Source organism: Motacilla alba, chromosome 3, assembly GCF_015832195.1.
Source record: "Motacilla alba alba isolate MOTALB_02 chromosome 3, Motacilla_alba_V1.0_pri, whole genome shotgun sequence".
Classification (NCBI taxonomy): domain Eukaryota; kingdom Metazoa; phylum Chordata; class Aves; order Passeriformes; family Motacillidae; genus Motacilla; species Motacilla alba.
The window spans coordinates 106,295,913-106,315,816 of NC_052018.1; the positions used below are offsets into that span (position 1 = coordinate 106,295,913).

The 19,904-nt window shown below is 43.0% G+C and overlaps 1 protein-coding gene across 11 annotated transcripts in view; it reads left to right on the top strand.

Moving 5' to 3' along the window:
* ENAH (ENAH actin regulator) overlaps positions 1–9,891 on the top strand; it is a 92,458-nt gene extending 82,567 nt beyond the window's left edge. For 6 of the 11 annotated variants that reach the window (XM_038131204.1, XM_038131203.1, XM_038131209.1 and 3 more), the window contains 4 exons: positions 195–257; positions 3,656–3,734; positions 5,000–5,057; positions 6,194–9,891. In XM_038131204.1, the coding sequence (XP_037987132.1) occupies positions 195–257; positions 3,656–3,734; positions 5,000–5,057; positions 6,194–6,231 (238 nt within the window). In that variant the 3' untranslated portion in view covers positions 6,232–9,891. The remainder of the gene's footprint in view (positions 1–194; positions 258–3,655; positions 3,735–4,999; positions 5,058–6,193) is intronic. The other 5 variants (XM_038131206.1, XM_038131207.1, XM_038131211.1 and 2 more) reach the window with 1 other exon arrangement.
* The last annotated feature ends 10,013 nt before the right edge of the window (positions 9,892–19,904 follow it).

Consider the following 19,904-nt stretch of genomic DNA (forward strand, 5'->3'; position numbering starts at 1 on the left):
TATTCAGAGTGAATAAGTATTTTAAAACAAGTTAGTGTCCCAGTAAAGACTGAAGCTGTGGGCTTTTAATATTTCCTGAAACATGCAAGTAGAACTCTTGAATCTCCTGAAACCCCATGGTGTTTAAGGTGCTAAAAGTGAACAAAATGAAGACCTATAATAGCTTTTAAAGGTAGTGTTTCTCCCCCTAATAGACGGGAATCTCCATGGAAAAATCTGCTTGCTTCTGAAAACAGGTTCTATGATTCATTAAACAGGTATCATCCTGTTGGGATTTGAGACTTCCTAACAATCCCTTTGACCAGTTCAGGGTTGGACTTTTTCTACATGGGTTGGTAATCACCACATGCACCACCAGGTTCCTCTTCCAAATTTTGTTTGTCCAGTTGAGCCCACTTTTGGACTGGTTAAAAGCAGATGGTGTCAAAGGCAAATTGAGATGGCTCAAGAACCAGGTATGAATTCATATAAAATACTGGTTTTCTGGCAGTCTCCACCTGCAAAGGTACAAATTCCTGCTGAATATGCCAGGATTTAGTGGACCATTTGCAGTGTTTTAAGAAGCAGGTTTTCAAAACTGTAAGTTTAGATACAGAGGAACGGGAATTAATTTTCTAGTTGTGTTTTCACATCTGCTTTCTGATTAAAGACTTTTAAAACATAAATTAATGTTTCTACTTGGAACATATTCACAAGTTGGTTAACATCATGTGTATTTTTTGCTGGAGAGCTTAAGTTTCCCTCTCTAGTGGTCATAAAGTACTGACATTGAAACCCTTCAGGCTTTGAGAGCTTTCCAGAGGTAAATGTGTTCCAGAGCCTCTCAGAATTACTGAGTCAAATTCCAGCTCTGTTTCTCATGAAGGCACTCGTTGTGGTGATTACTTAATCTTTTTGTATGGAAAGTTCCCCTTGTAGCTACTTATCTTGGGTGGTGTATTCTGCATGTTGGCATGAATAAGATCTTTCCTTTGCATGCTTGGTTGAAGGTGTGTTAGGGACTGTCAGGCTTGCCTCCCTGTCCTGTTAGGCAATGCTATGAAAAACCACACGGGAGAGCTCTTCAGCCACCTTGGATCCCATGGCTGGGATGTTTTTATTCACTCCGTTACAATAGTTAATGTTTGCCTAAATGACAACTGCATTCAGGCTGAAAAAGGAAAAAAAAAATAGCATAACTTGGGGAGGAACTCAGATTTTCCTGAGATTAGAAATTTATCTATTTTGCAAGTTATGATATTTCAGTGTTTGAATTAAGAATGTCTTGCATTTTGGAAAAGAAAAAGGGAGCACATTGTCAAGATTGAGGGGCAGTGTTCATAAAGAAGCTTTCCTGTGGAGATTTTTAACAGATAGAAGCAGTAGATAGTTGTGGTGGGTAAAACTGACTTTTTGTTCTAAAGATATGAAGAAAAGGAAGCAGTCAGTTTGTGTAGAGCTGTTCTTTGAAGTCATCTTTTTAATACATTTAACTCATAAGTAATTTAAAAAAAAAATTAAAGTATACTATTGGTTGGGTTTTTCCATGAAGGGAGGCACTAGTGACTGTTACCAATTGCCAGGAGCTGCATTTAAGAGGATTTTTTTTCAGTCATGTTGGATAAATGCTGTCATGCCATAGTGTATGGGAACAGAGCTACAGTCAGTGGAAATGATCAGAAACTATATAGGAACTATCTGAAAAAAACAGCTGTTCTGCCTGGAGTAGGTCAGGGCTCACAATTTCAGGTGTAAACTGCAAGTAACTCTTTAAATACCAGGTACCTGGTGAAACAGCCATGGCCAAAGATCTCAGCTGATGAATGTTTTTGGGCAAGGAATTCTTCCATCCTGAACTGAGCACTCTAATATGTAAAAAGTTCTGTAGAAGATCCTGAACTGTGGTTTGCCTTCATAGCATTAGTGCACACTGTAGGTTCTCTGGTGGTTGCAAAGTGATTTCTATTTTCCAGCTTCTTTCACTATCAAGTTACTCAATATTTCATCTTCTGTCTTACTCGGTGGATTGTGTGTTTAATTTTGGTGTGTTTCAAGAATAGTAATTAGCAATTTCTCTCTGGGAACTTACATTTAAACTGTGTGGACTTAAGTCTTTACAGCTGTGACAGCTGAGGTTTGTGATCCCCAGGGAAGAACATGTATCAAACCAACATTTTAATGTGTGCACCCTTTTCTGTTGGAGTCACACTTTGAGTGTTGTTCTTCAGTTAGCAAGTCAGAACATAGTCCTGTCAGGTTGGAAAAGCCAACAAGACAACCTAGTGTGAGGTTCATTCAGCTCTAACTGAGCAAAACCAGCAGAATAGGATAATTTCCTTATGGATAAACTCCTGTCTTGTAAGGGAAGATGCATGGAAGCTCAAGGTAGTGATTTTGTAAAACAAACTAAGAAATCAAGGGGTTTTTTTCATTCCTGTCCACCTTCGTGGCAGTAAATCTGTCTGCACCCTCTTGTAAGAAATGCAGAAAAACGCAGTGCTGAATGAATTTCTCCTCTGTAGGAACTTTGAAGGGACACACTGACCATGGGCCAGGCTATTTTGTTCTGAGATGCCACATACAAGGGCAATGAAATAGGACCCAGCTTAGTCTACTTCATACTCTGCCCTTCCTTAAAATTAGCATACTTTGATAATTCTAAACTTCAGGGAAACCCCTTGAGATGAATTGTCAAGAGTTTTATCAACAGCTTCTTTTTGGCTTGAAGTTTTATAGGTAGGGGAAGAAGAATGCTAGCCAAGATGTAAAATGTACTTGAGAGCAGCAGAACATTCCTCCCTCTTGGGGGAATTCTTTTGGTACTCATGCTGTGAACATCCAGGCTCTGTCTCTGCTCACAGCTCTAGTAAGTCCATGGGTCTGAATTTCCCCTTGAAGGAAAGAGGGGATCAGGAAAGAGAAGTGGAAAAGCAGGAAACTCCCTTCTTTTGGAATCCGTGTTAAAAATGCAAGGTGGTCTGGGTAAGCAAGTTTTTGGTGTCTAAAAGAGAGTATTTCATAAGCAAACATGAAATATGACATAGTCCAAAACATTAGAACTTCTTCTCAAGTATCATAAATAAAGATAAATCTTGCTGCTGTTACAGTATTTACTTTCAGTAGCTTTAGAAAATAATTGATGGAATCATTGAGGTTGCAGAGGAGTTGGATGACATTGCTTGGGTCTGTCAAGTGTTGAAAATCCCCCAGGGTGACTGCTCAGCATTCATACAGCCAGCATCAACATGCAGTCATTAGTTAGTGGGAGTGCTTCCTTGGGAGACCCTCTTTTGAATGAGCAGGCAGGTGCAAAAGGAAAGTGCTTGACATTTGAAGGCATTCAGCTTTTCATGCCCGTTATGAAGAAATCAGACACCACTGCCAGTGAAATCTGTCTGATGCTTCGAAAGTCCTTGTTTTGAACTAATAACTCTTATGGTAATTAATACTTCCAGTGTGTGGAAAACATTCTTGGGTGTTGCTTTCTATTCTGTGTGGTATTTTGGGTCTGCTTGATTTTTCCCATCCTTCCTCTCCCAACATTTTTTTTTGTTTTCCATTCTGATTTTTTTATTATGTTGTTGTTAGACAAATGTCAGCAATTTTGATGGAGGACTCTTTTGTATCCTGTAATAATGAGCAGCCAGTAACTCGTGGATGTGTTTTTGTGCTGCAGACCAAAATCTACACCAACAGGACAGCCCAGTGCCAACGGAGTACAGTCAGAAGGTCTAGATTATGACAGATTGAAGCAGGTATGTGCATAATGCTTTAAAAAAAGTTGCTATGGAAGGGTGATATAAGGACTTGCAGCTGTCCAATACCAACTTTTAACTGTTTTATTAGCCAGTTGCAAAATTAATGATTTAGTAATTGCTAGTCTTTAGTTTTGCCCGGGCACGTGTCAGTATTCTTAGGAGCTGCAGCTGTAGGATGGAGGTTTAGACAGCCCCGTTAGTTTCTCACAAAATTCCTGCTTTTGCATTAGGCAGCACACACAGGATGGTGTTGGCGTTATAGATGGAACTGGGAAATCAGTTTGCCTGGAAAACCTTTCCTTCTCTTCTCTGCACTCAAACAAACACCAAGCCCTTGGGGCACCTCCAGCAGAACAAGTTTTAATATCAGATGGGAGCATCACGTCTGATACTATTTTAATATCAGACGCTAGCACCTGTGGTCACAAGTTTGGTGGTGGAAGAGCATCCAGGGATGCTGCATTTTGTGCAGCTCTCCAGTCCAAGAGCAGAGGATTCCTGTGGGAGTTGTGGAGTTGGAGGTGAAGGATCTCCAGGTGGTGTTTGGATCAATGGGTCCGTCTCCAAGTGGGGAGAGAGATTCTGGTGCAGGCTGCAGCTCAGTGGGTAATTCTAAAGCCGCTTTTACTTTGGTGGCAACTTTTCGTTGCTTCTAGACCATGTCCCCACATAGTGGTTGGCTTTAGGTTGGTTTATGGATCAGTTTTGGTTGGTTCTGGATTGGGTCCTGGTTCAACAGGTTGTTCTAGAGTGGCTTCTGGCCTGGTGAGTGGTTCTGGAGGAGCTTGGAGGAAAGGATGGAAAAAACAGCAAGCAGGGACAGCACTTCACTCTGTTGTCTTCATTCCATCACATTCCACTGGGACAGGCACCTTGATACCTTGATTACCTTTCTTTTTGTTTTCCCCCCTTGGAATGCTTCCTTGGCTTGTGGTGTTTATTGAGCTCCTTTCTTTGCATTCCACATCACATTTCACCTGTAGCAAAGCTCTCTCATTCTTACCCATTCTCCTCTCATAAATTCTACAGGAATCAGTTTGTGGCACTTTCAGGGACTGTTTTTTCTGCACTGTACTTGCCCTTGTTCTAGGGATGCCTTAGGTCTTGAGGAAGCTGAGGGGGTGGGTTATGCTTCTCAGAAGGGTTAAGGATTAATGGGAAGAATTGTAGTGGGATAATTCTGGATATCTCTCCACAGAAATTTACAGCTGGCAAAACTGATCTGTTTGCTAATCTGTTATTTATGCTCTGACACATTTTAGGACATTTTAGATGAAATGAGGAAGGAGTTAACGAAATTAAAGGAAGAACTCATTGATGGTAAGCATTGCTCTGTTCATTGCTGCTGCTCCGTTTTAGAGTAGCTGCAGGTGCTTTAGAATGCAAATACAATGTATTGGCAGCCTGAGAGTGATTTATTGGTAAAAGTAACTTTGTTTTTTGTCTGGTGGCAAGCCACTGGTGCCAGACCTGTTCCAGCTGATGTGCTTCAGGGCTTTCTCTCCTGCGGGTATTGTTTTAGTAGAACAGTGACACCAATGTGTCTTTTTAGAGTGGTTGAAGTGATGCTGTATTTGAGTAATTTGAAGTTATCCTTAATGTCATGTGGTGGTAGGTGGGTTATTTTTAAATAATCCTGAGCTGCTGAGGTATGTATTTGAAAACTAGCAATATTCAGAAGAGAATTGTAATGAAAGAATTGTAATGAAAGCTTCCAGCCTTTAGTTACCTCTTTGATCTGTAACATAAGAGTCAAGAAAGTCTCACAGTTTTAATTTCTATTTTAACAGAAGCTATTTTCCTACGTCTTCTGTACTTAAGGGAAATCATTGACAAAACATAATCCTAAAGGTTCACCTGTCAGGAATTAAGCAAAACTCTTGTGTATGATTTACTACCTTGGTGGGCTTTTTGTTCTTTTTGGCTTTGTGGAATGTACCAAAACAAAGTGTGGGGAGGAAAAAAAGTTGCATTAATCTAATACCACTGCTGATAAAATATTGACTATTATCAACTGATGTTGCAGAAAGAACTGGCTGGTTTGGGACTAAGGAGAATGTAGTGCTTTTCCCTGTGTTTTGTTTGTGCTGTGTTGTACCACTGCCTTTTAGACCAGTAGAGTGTAAACAGGCCCCTAAGGCTGCTCTTAAATAAAAAAAAATTTAAAATGAATGAGCCCATACTTACACTCACTGAAAGGCCCAATGGTGGTGTTTCCCACAGGCTTGCTGGGGGTGGGAACTAAAAATTAAGATTTCAACATGAATTTTACAGGAAGAAAAGATAGTGTCTGGTTAATAATGCCACTTGTGTGAAGCCACATGGGGCTGCCTTAGGTGCTCTCATGTTGTGAGAGCAGAGTGAACCTGCTTTGAGGGGTCAGTTGTGTGTTCCAGCTTCCTGCCCCAAAGTAAAGAATACTTTGATTTGCTAACCCTGTCTCTGTCTCTCTGCAGCTATCAGGCAGGAGCTCAGCAAGTCCAATACTGCATAGAAAGACTCGTACTAAGCCGATGTGACTCTTTAACTTGATATAAAACTGACTACGTTTTGTGAGCTGTTAGAAGAAAACGGAGACAGACAGACAGACACTTGGAAGGAGGGAGAAACAACCTATTCTGAGAAGCTTCAGACACATCACTCTGGTGATAATGCTATTCCCCTCCTAGTTTGCAGCTTTTTTCTGACCTTTACAGCAGGGTGGAAAAGACTCTTAAAGTTACTGTAATGATTATGCAGAAATTCCTACATCTATCAGACAAGATCACAGTGCTTTGAAGTCTACTCATGTCAAGATAAAATTGCACATGTTTCAGAATTTGTTGTTGAGACAAAAAAAAAAAAACAAACAACAAACAGGGAAAAGCTTGGGAAGGCTTTTCAGAGAGGTTTTCTTTATTAATGAAGGAGTTAGCAAGTTATACTGTTGTACTTCAGATGTATCTCAGGTTTGTCTTCCTATCATATCTGATATTTCCATGAGTAATTTAAGAGATCAGATGTGTAGAAGTTCGGTTCACGAGACAAGGAGCAATTAGAGACACGTGCTTTTAAAGGGCAATATTTCTAAGTAAGGGTGGCCTAGACGGTGATGACATATCAAGGTTTTGGAATTTTATGATAGGAAGCCTCTCTAGTTAGCCTTCATGCAATTTTCTAGGAAAATTAAAAAAAAAAATAAAAAAAGCAAATACAGTCCAGAGGTTAAAGATGTAGATGCCTTCCTACATTGTTACGATGCTTTACCAAATCTAAGACTTCGACATAAAGCGAATCAGCAGTCAAATGTAAATCATTAGTATGTTGTAGATTTACAGTAGATTTTGGGGCTTTTTTTAGATTTATGCATGTGGACATTTTGTAATGTAACACAACACAGCCAGCTTTTTAATTAAAAGAAAAATTGCATGTCACAGAGTAGCCTTTTCATTTGTAAGGCTTAATTTATGCCCAGGAAGATGTGGGAAGAGGGAGGGGGAAGGTGACACATTTTTATTACTTTCTACACTTTTTCTTCATCTTACATGCATGTGTAATAATGAGGAAAACATGACTTTTATCAGTAACCATGTTAATGGAACCAGGTACTTGATCCTTTTGTATCTTTTTTCAGTTTTCTATTTGAAATTCAGTAATGGTTCTGAAACTCCCAGGTGAACCAAACTCGTTTCTCAGTGAGAGAAAAAATGTTGTAGGCATCTGACGTGCTGAGGATGCCCCTGTGTAAGTGCATTGTCCTTCACCTTTTCACCATGACCCTCTGCTTCACTCTTTTCTGAGACTCCTTTTTTTATTTTTTTTGGTTGTTTAAGGAAACAGAACAGCAGGAGTTACCTGAGAATGATCAGGTCACAGTAAATGGCCCCTTCTCCTCCTAATTTATCTGCCACCCTCCTTTCCAGAAAAACTCAAAACCAACAAAAAACCCCCACAGCTCCACACGAGACAAACCCTGGAAAATAGCAGTGATATGCTATTGGCTTTGCTCAACAATCTGAGAGTCATTTTTAGGGGAGGTGATACCTCTCTCTTTCCCAGGGTTTTCAATCTTATGAGTGTAAATTTTTAAATTTTTTTAAATTTTCTTTTTTAATGTGGTAAAGTTAAGTGGAATAGAAATTCTGCAAATTGGCCATGTAGTGCTTTGGACAAAGAATATGGATCAAAATCTTCCCTTTTCCTTGCACTGTCCATTTTTCCAAGCCATGTTTGCTTTGGGAATCTGTGCTGATCCAGAAGAAAAGTTTACTTACAACTTGTGAAGAGATTTGCTTGCGAGTACAGGCAGCTCCATTCGTGGCACAGATGCTTTCAATAACAGACTGCCAGAGTGCTGAACACCAAAGCAAAACAGCACTCAACAGCTTCAGAAAGGCTTCAACAGGAAGTCTTTTTCCCATTCAAACATTGCCTGATCCTTTAGGTTCATGTTCTAAGGGAGGATGACCGTGGAAGTATTGCCTAACTCCATTTATTAATTTTATTATTTTTTTTAATAAAGAGGAGAAACACCATCACTTTTCTGCATGCATTTTATTGAAGGCATTAAAAAGAAAAAAAAATCCATAGTGAGCTTGTCAAGTACTGTTTTTCTCAAAACAAGAGGAGGCATTTTCATCTTTGTTGATGTAGCTTTTTGTTTGACACAGACTTTTTGAGCGGTAAGGATGTTTACCCTTGTCAGAAATCACGTTTGATTCGTTTCTAGGAGGGTTCAGGAGTTACATAGTGGAATAGCATGGATGGCTATAAGTGGTCCAAAATTAAAGGCTGAACTTCTAGATTGTGCAAGGAACTGGCTTATGCACTAAACGTTTTGTGCCTTGGTCTACAATTAACATGATTTCTGTTTAAAAGAAAAAGGAACAGATGTTGTCTTTTTGTGCTGCTTCTACATACATACTTTCTGTAATCCCAGCCTGCAGAACTGGTTCTTTCCAGGAAATTGGATTGAATTAAAGATTACTGTAGACATTTCCTGACCTACTGACAGTTGCACCATTTCCAGAGATTTCAGTATTGAAAATGAACTGCAGAAGCTACGATTATTTCGCTTACCGGTGACTAAGTCCTTTAAAAACCATATTGTGGTGGTTCTGTGCTTTTGTACAATGGATGTCTTAAGCTGAGGGCAGTTTAAGGGATCCTTCCTAATGCCAGGAGGGCGTTGCTTTCCTCAACACTGTGATCTGACCTGTGATAAACCTGCACTATAGACAAGTGGCTCCCGAGTCAACCGCAAACCAACTGAATGTAAAACCCTTAGTGCTGGTGCTGAAATCTCTTCAGACAGTCACAATGATTTCCAGTTCGTTGTTTTCAAGTTACCAAGTGTCAATCAAAGACTGAAGCTGTTCACTAATGAATGTTGACTTTTCATGCATTTAGGTTTACCTTCTTTTTAGTTTCTCAGTTCATTCTCTGCTATTTTTACCATATTGTGTCATTTTAAATTTCTTACATGCTAACGTTTTGTTTGAGCGAATGAAATAAAATTGCAATATATACACGTTGCCACCATTTATTTCGGGAACCTCACAGAAGACTCTCTGAGATTTATCACTCAAAATTCCCCAAATTTTTAATGGCTGTGATCATTCCTTACACCTTGATTCCACCTCTCCTTTCTGTTTCTCCATCGGAAGATCCAGTAGAGAATAGTGAAGACCTAACGGTATAAAGAATGTAACTGCAGGGACTGTGAACATTCCTGAACAGTGACTGCTGTGCTGTACAGAAATTAAAATGAATTTCAAATGTATGATGTGATTTACATTCTCGCATGGCACACACACACTTTGGTCTTTGTATCCACGGAGAATATGGAGGGAAAGACTGGGGGGGAAGTAATTGCAGCCAGTCTGCCTTCTTCTCTTGCTGCTTTTATGTTCATGACTTATTTTCAATACTGGTAATAAAGCAAACCTAACATGGCTGATCATTAGAGGTTTCTGTGCACTAAGGACAGTTTCCTCAATTTATCTTACAGCAGAATCCTGAGCAGAGCTGTTCAAATGTCCTTAACTTGACATCCTGAGGCTGTACTTCACTGCTGCTGTTGTTTGGCAAACCTTGGCCCCAGTGCCAAGTTTGGCACCAACCTTAGTGAGTTATAAAGGTTTGGGGTTTTTAAATAAAATTATCACTAGATTCTAAAATGGTCTGCTGTTCTTGGAGCAGTGTTAGGCACCAAGTGTAAACATTTCTGATTTAAATGTCCTAACAGTGTTACCAACTCAGTCCACTGGTGCCAGGAGATGGACAGTAGCTGCTTCTTAAAGTTGTGTATTAGAGGGTAGGGAGATGGTCTGTGGTTGATCAAAGTGGGGATTGCCATGGGCTCTTCTCAAAATGTTTAATTTGGCTGAATTCAGTTCCAGTGCTGAATATTACTTGTCAATGTCTTTTACATCTAGTCATACAAAGAAAATTCAAAATCAAGAAGATTCCCTCAGTTTTCAGTAGGTGAACAAGATGGGAAGCCAGAAGAATTTTCCCCAAACTGGTTTTTCACCAAAGACTTAACAATTCCTTTTGAGGGTGTAAAATGTTTTTGATCCTGTAGGAGGTGGATGGAGGGAAGGTAAAAAGGGGAAAGTCAGTGGTGTTGGAGGAACTGGGGCCACTTCAAAGTTCTTAAAGAATAGACAAAAGATCACTTAAATTGTTTGTCTAAAGGGATGGTTTTGGGAAATGGGATCTCTTTTGCATGCTATCTGGGAGTCTTAAGGGGGAGAGAGAAGTTGTGTGTTAAATCAGTGCTGTCACATTTGCACATTCAGAAGAGCATGTATTGAAGTCAGCCTCTTTGAGGGCCTACCAGGAGTTAATATTTATTTGAACACAGTGGAAATGGTCACCTGAGACTGTTGAAATTTATACATCAGGAGATCTATTCAAGTCAGTCTAGGTTTATAATCTTCATTAAAAAGATGTACAATAGAAATGGATGTAATTTTCCAAGATATGGCAGAGGAGGGGTAGTTCTGGATGCTGGAAAAGCTCAGGCAGCCCTTACAGTCTGCAGGATACCTGGTGATCAGCATCTTCATTGCACAGGGCCTTCCTTGGATAGTTGGGTGTCACAGTGATGCTGAAAGTCAAGGAGCTTTGGAAATCGCCTCCCTTTTGTAACTGGATCCCAGCTGAGCTCTGTCATTATGTAACTGTGTTTTCTAACATCTACATTGTAGAACTCTGTGTCCTGGACCTCAGTGAGTATTACTCTCATGTCCTACCGATGAACTGCTCCGTGGAGGAGATGTGGAGCAGCTGCTGCAGCTGGGCTGTGCTGCTGCTCTGGCTGTGGCAGCTGCGGGCTGGCATCTTCTCTGAGATGCCTCATTTTGCCATCATTGTTACTCAGTGATGGGCACCAGCTTCTCCTCCCTTCTCAGCCTGTTTCAGAGCTGTCACCTGTGTGACAATTTCACTTCTCCTTGTGACTGCAGGTCTCTCCCTCAGCTGCTCAAGCACAGTAGAGTTGGAAGGGATCTCCCATCACCATGTGATGTTCACCATCTTTATTGTAACTTTTTATCACCAGCCAGCTGGAGCCACTGAAGTCCCCAGCTATTCCCTGAACAACATCAACTCGGCAATAAAGTTGTCTGTGCTAATGTGCTGCAAGTGTGCTGAAGTGCTTTTCCTTGCAGAGTCTCTGGGAATTGTCCTGCTGGCACAGGCAGAGAAAAAAAAAGAGGTGAGGAAGTGGTTACAGGAAGAGAAAGTGTAGGGGGTTCTGGAAGTGTTCAGGCTACCTGCAGGGAAGGGTGCTGCTGGAGTGAACGGGGCTGCAGGAGGCTGGAAAACACAAACAGCTTTTAAACCTACTCTAGATGCTGATAGAACCCACAAATTGAGATATTCAGGCTTTCTGAGCAGTCTGAAGGCTGCTTGTCCATCATTCTAGGACTAGGAAGTTAAACAAACAAACAAAAACAAAAAAACCCAACTCTGTGTTGAAGGTAAATTTTCTGCTACTCGGCATTTTTTCCCCAGTCCTGTTATTGTGAAACCTGTTAGGTGCCCCATAGCTCAGTGAGCCCTGTGATGCTGCAGAACCAGCCCCAAAAGCCCTCCTGAGGAGAAGGGGGATGCAGACACACTCATTAATGCCTCCTGCCTGGATCGAGGGGTGTCTGTCGCTGCCAGGAAGCCTTGTGGTTGGAGAAGTGGAGAAACAGGATTTCCCATGGCTTTTAGGCTGAAATCTTTCTTTCTGCCAGTGCCAGGCCAACGCTGCCTCAAAGGTGAGCATCAAAAACGAGCTCAGTAATGTTTGCTCCTCTGCTGAGCAAAGCTCTGCTTGGCTCTCAGTCCCACGGGTGGACACCGCGGTGCAGGAAGCTGAGAGGGCTCCAGGGAGTCCAGTGCTGATGGAGTTGGTTCATCAAGGAGTTCATGGGGTAAGTGAAAAGTCCTTGCCTGTGTTCAGAGCGAGTGAAGACAGAAATGCAGCCAGTGTTTGGGTTCTCAGAGGTGAGAACCTTTTTATAGCCTACTCCTGATTATGGGAGTGTCTCAGCCACAGAGCCAGTTTATGTGTTCCACCTCCCAAAAGTGACTTGAGGCAGGAGTTAGGCACTCAGAAAACTGAGATTGGCTGTTCTTGATGTGCCTTAATGAAGTGAGGAGGAGGTGAGCACCGCACCCAGGAGCAGTGGGGAGCTGAGGAGCTCAGCCCTGTTGGACACTGGAAGTTCAGGGACATGGAGGGGCAGTGCCTGTGAATTCTGTGTCCCCAGAGGGAGAGTGCAGTCAGCCATGGATGCAGTTTCAGCCTTTGTCTGATGGTCAGCAGGCCTTAGTCCAGCAGAGAAAGGAAATCTGCTGCTTGTCACCTTTTTTCCTGTTATTAAAGAGATGAGTAAGTGATACTCAGCAAAGCTGGAGATTTGGGGATCTCCCTAACCTGGCAGCTCAGTGTGTCTCAGCTGTGAGACATTTTTGGGGGCGGCATTGCTGAGTGAGGCCTTAAAATTTGCTTTGGTTGTTCTGTTCCATGGGGGAAACAAAATCCTTCAGAGATTTAAAAGATTTAAACACTCTTCTCAGGTGCTCTGGAGTCAGGAGAGCTTTTGTGGAGCTGTGGTGGCAAACTTACCCCAAATCTTCACAAGGTCACATGCCCACACAGATCTCAGAGTACAAGGAAGGGGAACACACCACATACCAGTGACAACTTTCAAGTACCCTTTAAGTTAATTACTTTTTTAAAAGATAAATAAAAGCACTCTTTGAGGGCTTTTACAAGATTACCTGCAAGCTGAAAACGTGGCAGTTCTGCAATTTATTGGTTGGCTTGGGGATGGAATTGGGGTACTGCACCCTCAGGGTAAATAGGTAGAGAAGTCACAAGTCCACAGCAGTGGTAGGCAATTGAGAGGACTCCAGAAGAGAGGGGTTTTGACAGCCAAAAATGCAAATTCCTTCCTTGAAAATGAAGGAGTAGAGTTGCAAAAGGCTTCAAAGATGGTGGCAGACTTAGCATGGTCAAAACAATTAATGTTGAGTGGAGCATCGGGGTTTTGTGTGTTCCCAAGCATTGTGTGTGAGGAAAGCCAGAGGAGGAGAAGGGGAAGGAGCACTTTAAAATTCCTGCAATTTCTTGCTGCATTACTTTTCACTTTTGTGCCTTTATTTTTTCATTAGAGGTGAACTACATAACCACAACCACGCCTTTGACGTATTTGACTAGCACAAAGGGAGATGAGTCCAGGTGTGGAGGCAGAGCCTGGCAGGGGCAGAGCTTGGGGGCTGAGCGCTGCAGGGTCCAGCACAGCCTGGCCCCGAAGCCCTGAGCACCACCAGGAAATCTGGGCTTTTCCATTGTGCAATAATTACATTGTATGGATCTGCTGAAGGACAGCTTCATGGCCATGAAGTCATTGCTCTTCCTCAGTGTCAGCCGGCAAGCTTTAGAGCAAATAAGTCAATAAAAAGACCAAATTTACCTTCTATGTTACTGTAAAGGCAAAAGGGTTTGTGATTTGTTTACTGGACCCAAATCACGAAGGTTTCCCTGTATAACTCTCACCTATCAGGACAAAAAACATTGCACATGTTCAAGCCCTGAGTATTCTCAGCTTCTCTGAAGTCAATACTAGTTTGGGTTTTTTTTTAGTCTGAAATGTTCCCAGCCATCAGATGTAATTGTCTTGTAATTACTACAATCTAGTAAATAAAATAAATGCCCAGCATTTTTTATGCATCTATGAAAAATATTTTAAGCAGTAAAATATAATGTGAATGGCACCTTTTTCTTTTTTTTATTTATTTTCTGGTGATCTGCTGAATAGCTGGAATAGCTGAGGTGGAGACACTGGATAAATAAACAGCAATTACTGACAAGTAAGGGCTCCTTCTTTTTGAGCAAGGAGCTGGATGGCATCTCCAGCTAGTGCAGATTCGGAGCTGGTGTTGCAGGGGGATGCAGCCATTGCAAGCCTTGGAATTTGGAGCTCTGCTACTGAGTTTCAGTAGCACTAAATTTGCAACAGGTGAGAGGAACTCCTCTTCAGGGAGAGGTTCCTCCCTAGAATTGCAGAAATGGCTGCAGGTCTGCTTTAAAGGCAATGAAAATAAAAATGCTTCCATTGCAAAGTTTTCTCAGAGGGGATTTTTAATGTCATTGCCAATGTTCCCAGAGGGAAACTTCACTGTAGTGCTGCACAGATGCATCACAGCCAGAATGAGATTCTGCATTGCAAACTGACTTAGCAACAGTCCTTTTGTATTTTGTGAACTTCATATAGGTTTCGTGTTCCAGTTAATTTCAGTTCTTCCTCCGGAAAATACCCTTTGGAGCAGCTGAAAGCATCACTGAACTGTTAATGGAACTGCTTCCTTCTGAATATGGAGAACAATTTCCAAGGTGATTTTAGTCTTAAAACAGCTTCAGAAGAGGCAGGGGGTGGCTCTTCAGACTGTTCACGGTCTTTTAAACCTTAAATTCATCTTTAAAGGTAAGCACAGGGATATGGATCCCTGTTTTTCCTCCAGGCTTCCTAAATCTTCTCCCTTAGCATCCTCTCACTTGCCTGTTGAGGTTTTTGTCAGCTCACGGCACAGCCTGAGCTGTCTTGTGCCTCCCTTGTTTCCCTTGGGCTTTATTTCTCTCTCCATTAGTAGTAGTAATACTATCAATTATTAAACTGCTCTTATCTCAGCCCATGAGTTCAGGGTTTTTTTACTTTTTTTTTTCCGGATTCTCCTCCCCGTTCCACTGGGGGAGGGCTGAGCAAGCAGCTGGGTGGTACTTGGTTGACTGCTGAGGTTAAACCTGACACTGGGCCCAGGTGATTTGGGTTATTGACTGTCAATAATTAGGTTTAGGCTCCAGAGGATCTGTTCCTCCCTGGCAGTTTGCTGGGGCTTTACAAGCAGCCCTTTGTTGGTGGCGTGCTCATTCTCTTCCCACCACAAGAGGATCTTCTTCAGTTGTTATCCAAAAACAAAGTGATGCTGGAATGAATGGCAAAGCAGTCTGTCTGGAGCTGGGGAGGGGAGGGGCAGGTGATGTGGACTGTGCTGCTTGGCATCATGGCCTTTGCCATTGGACAAGCAGGAAAAATAGCTGGCAAGCCTCAGGGCACAGCAGTACAAACACCCAACTACTTCAGCAACCACGATACAACTTAAAAATGAAATCCTCTGGAATACCCTTCAGGCTGGAGTGCTGTTCAGATGATTGTGCATTGAGAAGTAAATCATTGCTGGGAAATCCCTCTGCAAAGGCAGCAGCAAATGGCAGGGTGGTTCCCCTCCAGATACAACGCCCAGGATTGTGCTGTGTCATGGGAAAGGTGTAAAATAGCTGGAGCTGAGGAAGAAGAAAAATAAGGTCTGTGGGAACCAAGGAATAAATTGCAATGTGTGTGTGATTACACCCCACCAGCTTCAGGAAAAACACAATGGGCCCATTAGGAGAAAATGTTCTGTGCATGATCTCTGTTCCCAAACACGGGAGACTCTGTTTAAAATGAAAAACTGATCAAGGATCTTTCCAAGGTCTCAGGATAAAATGGGATTGATGAGATGGCAGTCCGTGTGGGATATAGAGACAAAAAGGATCACTGACAGTGTTGGACCAAGACAGGAATAAGGAAAATGTCATACTTTTTTTTTTTCTTACAAGAAATCATCTATATCACTGTAGCTTCCCAGCCTCTCTGTCTTATGGTGTGCTTTCCATGGAAAAAAGTGGAAATGAGTGGAGCTTCCCTGCACGATCCATCCATACCCACATTTCTGTGACATTTGTCCAAAGAAAATCCATGCAAGAACACAAAGTAGATTGCGGCAAGAGAGAGATTTTGATCAGATTCTTTTGGTCTCCTTCAAAACCAAAGCTTTGCTTGTGTGAGGACTCCAATTCAAAAGGAATTTTCCATACTCAGGTTAAATATTCCTAGCAAACTTCGTAGGGGATATCACAAGAAACTTGTGGTATTTCCACTCCTTGCATCAGCACCTGTTCTTTTCTTAGTCCAGCAAGGCAATTTAATTCTTGATAGGCTTTTCATCCGTAAATCTGAACTCCTACTTAAGCCCACCATGAACAATTTCCACTTTTTTCCAAGTGCAAAAAAAGATGCAGGTGAGAGAACTCTGTCCGTGGACAGCCAGATGGACTCTGTGTGTTTAGTCTGCTTTGCCTGTGGACCAAAATTTATATTGACATGCACAGGTACTATGTCATGTTCCAAAAGAGCTGTTAAAACAAGAAATGGTGATGGTAGGGCACCACAGAACAGCAATAGTTGCTGGGGGAAGAAGAAAAATCTGCATCTGCTGCTTCAGTTCTGCCAAATACACAGTTGGTGCACGTTATAGTTTTGCTCAAGTGCATTCATTTTGCTAAGGGATTTTAATAAATTATTCCTTTGTTTCTTTTGCTTTTCTCCAGTGACTGAGTGGCTCTTGATCTCAGCTGTTGGTACATTCAGGTAGAATTTTCTGAAGGGCAAAAATAACAATCTTTCAAATAATCACCCAGTAAAAAAATATTCATTTTACCTTGTAGCACAAACCTGAGAGTGACATTTCTACAGTTCTGAGGGGCTGACCCCAAAACCTGCTGCTAAAATTTCAAGAGAAAAAGAAAGAAAAGGAAATGTTTCTGTGGTTTGAGTTATTTCCTGCCATGAGGCAACATCTTTGTGCGCCACAAACACACAGTTAATCAAAGTTAGCAGAAAATTGTCTTGTGAGCTCCTAACCCTGCCCATGTTTCCAGAATAGAGATGTACAGGTGGTACCATCCCGTGGCCACTGGAGTTTGAGGCTGGTGGGGCAAAAAGGCTTTGGGGAGTTGGTAAAGTAAGAGTTGTTGCTGACAGGAAATATTGTTTGTTAGGTGGATGTTGGTGCTGCTACAGAGTGGGGTTACACCCTGCTGCAGGACAGATGCCATCTTCATCTGCCTAAAGGTCTGCTCTGACCACGGAGAGATGGAGGAGTAACTCAGGAGTGGTGCTGAGGGACAGGGGACATCCTCTTTTCTTTGGGAACAGGAAAAAGTCACGAGCTATAGATGGCAAAGGTCATGCTGGTAGCCCTAAAGGAAACCTACAGCTCCAGGAGGGACTGGCACCATCTCAGCTTTCCCGTCGTGGTGAGGTCTCCAACTCTAAACTGCCCAGCCTAGACAAAGCACTGGAGAGAAGCAGCATCTCCAGAGGATGAAGGCTTCATCCCTCTCAGACTGTGGCTTGACAATAGGGGACCTTATTTGCTTAAGAGGAGCCTTTGGGCTCTTCATGCCAAGGGATTTGTTCCAGTTCCCTGGCTGCTTGCTGCTGGTGGGTGGTCTGGGTGCTGTTGTAAGGAGGTTTTCAACATTTAACTTGAGATCAGGGAGATTATGAAGGAAAAGAGGCTCCTTACACAAGGAGTGGACTCCTGTGGATGAACCTGTGGAGAAATTCCCTTCTGAAAAATCCAGGAGCCTGGGGTAGAATCTTCTGCTGGGAGGGGAGTGTATCCCTCCTGTGTCCCACTCCACCTCCTTCAGAAACTGGTAGGCTCCCTCAGTTCAGAGGATGTCCAGGAGCTGTGCGGACACCTTGTTGTTTAAGGGTCCATCTTGCTCCTATTCCCCTTTCTAAGGAGAGTTTTCTCACCTTCCTGTGCTCACCACCACCCTCCTCAGAAGCAGTGATTCCTTAATTATTGCTCTGCAATTTGCAGCTCCACCTCCACACCACCCAGCCTTTATTAGAGCACAGGACCCACCACACCAGATCTCCCACCACAGCCTCTGCACCCACGAGTTTCATTTCAAAACAAAGCCAAGGAGCTGCTGCAGCTGGGGGAGGCTGGGGTGTGGTGATTCCTGCCTGGCTGCTGGAGTGCTGCTGCCTGGATAAGTCACGGGCCACCACTGCCAAGCCCCACACAGCATTTTCAGCCTTATCAAGGCTTCTCAGGCTGCTGAGCTGGCAGCAGGCAGGAGTGTTCCAGCAGCTGGGCTGCTCCTGACACTGAGTGTCTGTCTCCAGAGAATGTAGGCCAAGAAAAGCAGATGGGTTCTTCCACCACTCTCCCAGAACCTCTTCAGGGACAGACACGCATTGTCTGGACAGTTTACTGGCAAGAGCACTGCTTTCCTGCTCTGAGCAGTGTCAGGATGTCCAGAGAATGAGAGCCTCAGCAGGGAAATGCTCCAGCAGAGGTGGAGCCTGATCTTCTCCAGGGGTGGCTGCTGGTGCCTGCTGATTGCTGGATTTCCATGTGTGTGCCTGGCCAGCTTTCTTGTATCAAGAACCAACAGCTCACAGTGAAACTTCAGAAAGAAGCAAATAAAAACCCCAAACTTTCCTAGTCCCTTCCTTATTGAAGGAGCTGAGAGATTCTTGGGATGTCCTGTGCAGGACCAGGAGCTGGACTCAGTGATCCTGATGGATACCTTCCCCCTCAGCTTATTCCGTGGTTCTGTGATACTTCAGGCTGCCTGAGCACCAGCAGGTCTCAGAGGATTTGGGCAGCACCAACTGTAGGCAGGATGCTTCAAGTGTGGCTGTCCTTGAGGTTCCTGTTGTGTCCCTCATTGTCCATCTGGCATCTGCCAGAGGGGTTAAATGCAGTGACCAGCATCTGTCGTGCCCAGCCTCTCTTTGCCATGCTGAGGTTTCTGCACCAAACCCAAGAGAACTCAGTCCCCTGAGAGGGGGGGACAGTGATACAGGACTTAGGTGTTCTTTCCCAGTCACCAGCTTTTGATTTAAGCAATTCTGGAAAGCGGCTGGGTAGGCACTGTGATGTACCAAGAAACAAAAAGTCCTAATCTTGACTGTTTTATGCACTTTAGAACAAATTTCCTGCGGTGGTATCTGCTGGCAAGGTTAACAGCTGCAGAGTTTGCAGTGATGTGATGCAGGGTGGCACTGCTGGGTGTTAGTGCAGGCACTAAGGAATGTTCTGCTGACCTATTTAAAATGCCATATCAAGGACAGTTAAAGCTCTGAGTGAGCAGGCCTGACCTCACAGCTGACCTTGTTTTGAGATGAAGGTTAGATGAGGCCTGGCTTTGCTCCAGCTGGAATTTCCCTGCAATCCACTTTACGAGTTTGATTCTTTGCTTTAAATACCACGGAACAAAACCCACTGATTCTTATTTACTTTAAGGATCTGCTTTCCTTGAATCAATGTCAGTCCTAGAACATCTCAGCCCTGCTGAAGTCACTTTTCTTTGATGTCTGTCACAAATGAAAAATGGCAGATGTGTTTCCCGAGCCAGGCTGCTTCATTTCAATGTTCTTCCCTGGGATACTGTCCAAGGAAGGAATATGTCCCAGGACAGGAGCAATGCAAGGAAGAGGAGGGACTGAGGGGTTCTGAGCACGTCTCCAGCTGTGTGAGTGTTTCCCTGGCACTCATCCAGATGTGTGCAGCCCCTCTGAGGTCACCTGGAGTCGCTGATGTGGATGTGTGGAAGAGAGAATGGATGTCATGGAAATCACACTCGAATTAAGATTGGTGTGAAAATCCATCAAACACCGTGCGGGCTTAGGGAATTGTCCTTCACCACTAGGGACAGACCTTGTTTTAAATGCTGAAAGGAGTCACTTTGGAGACAAATACTCAGTGATTTGAACTAAACAGGAAAAACTCTGCTTTATTCACCCCCAAGGCTCCCCGCCAGAAAAGATAGAGAGTCAACTG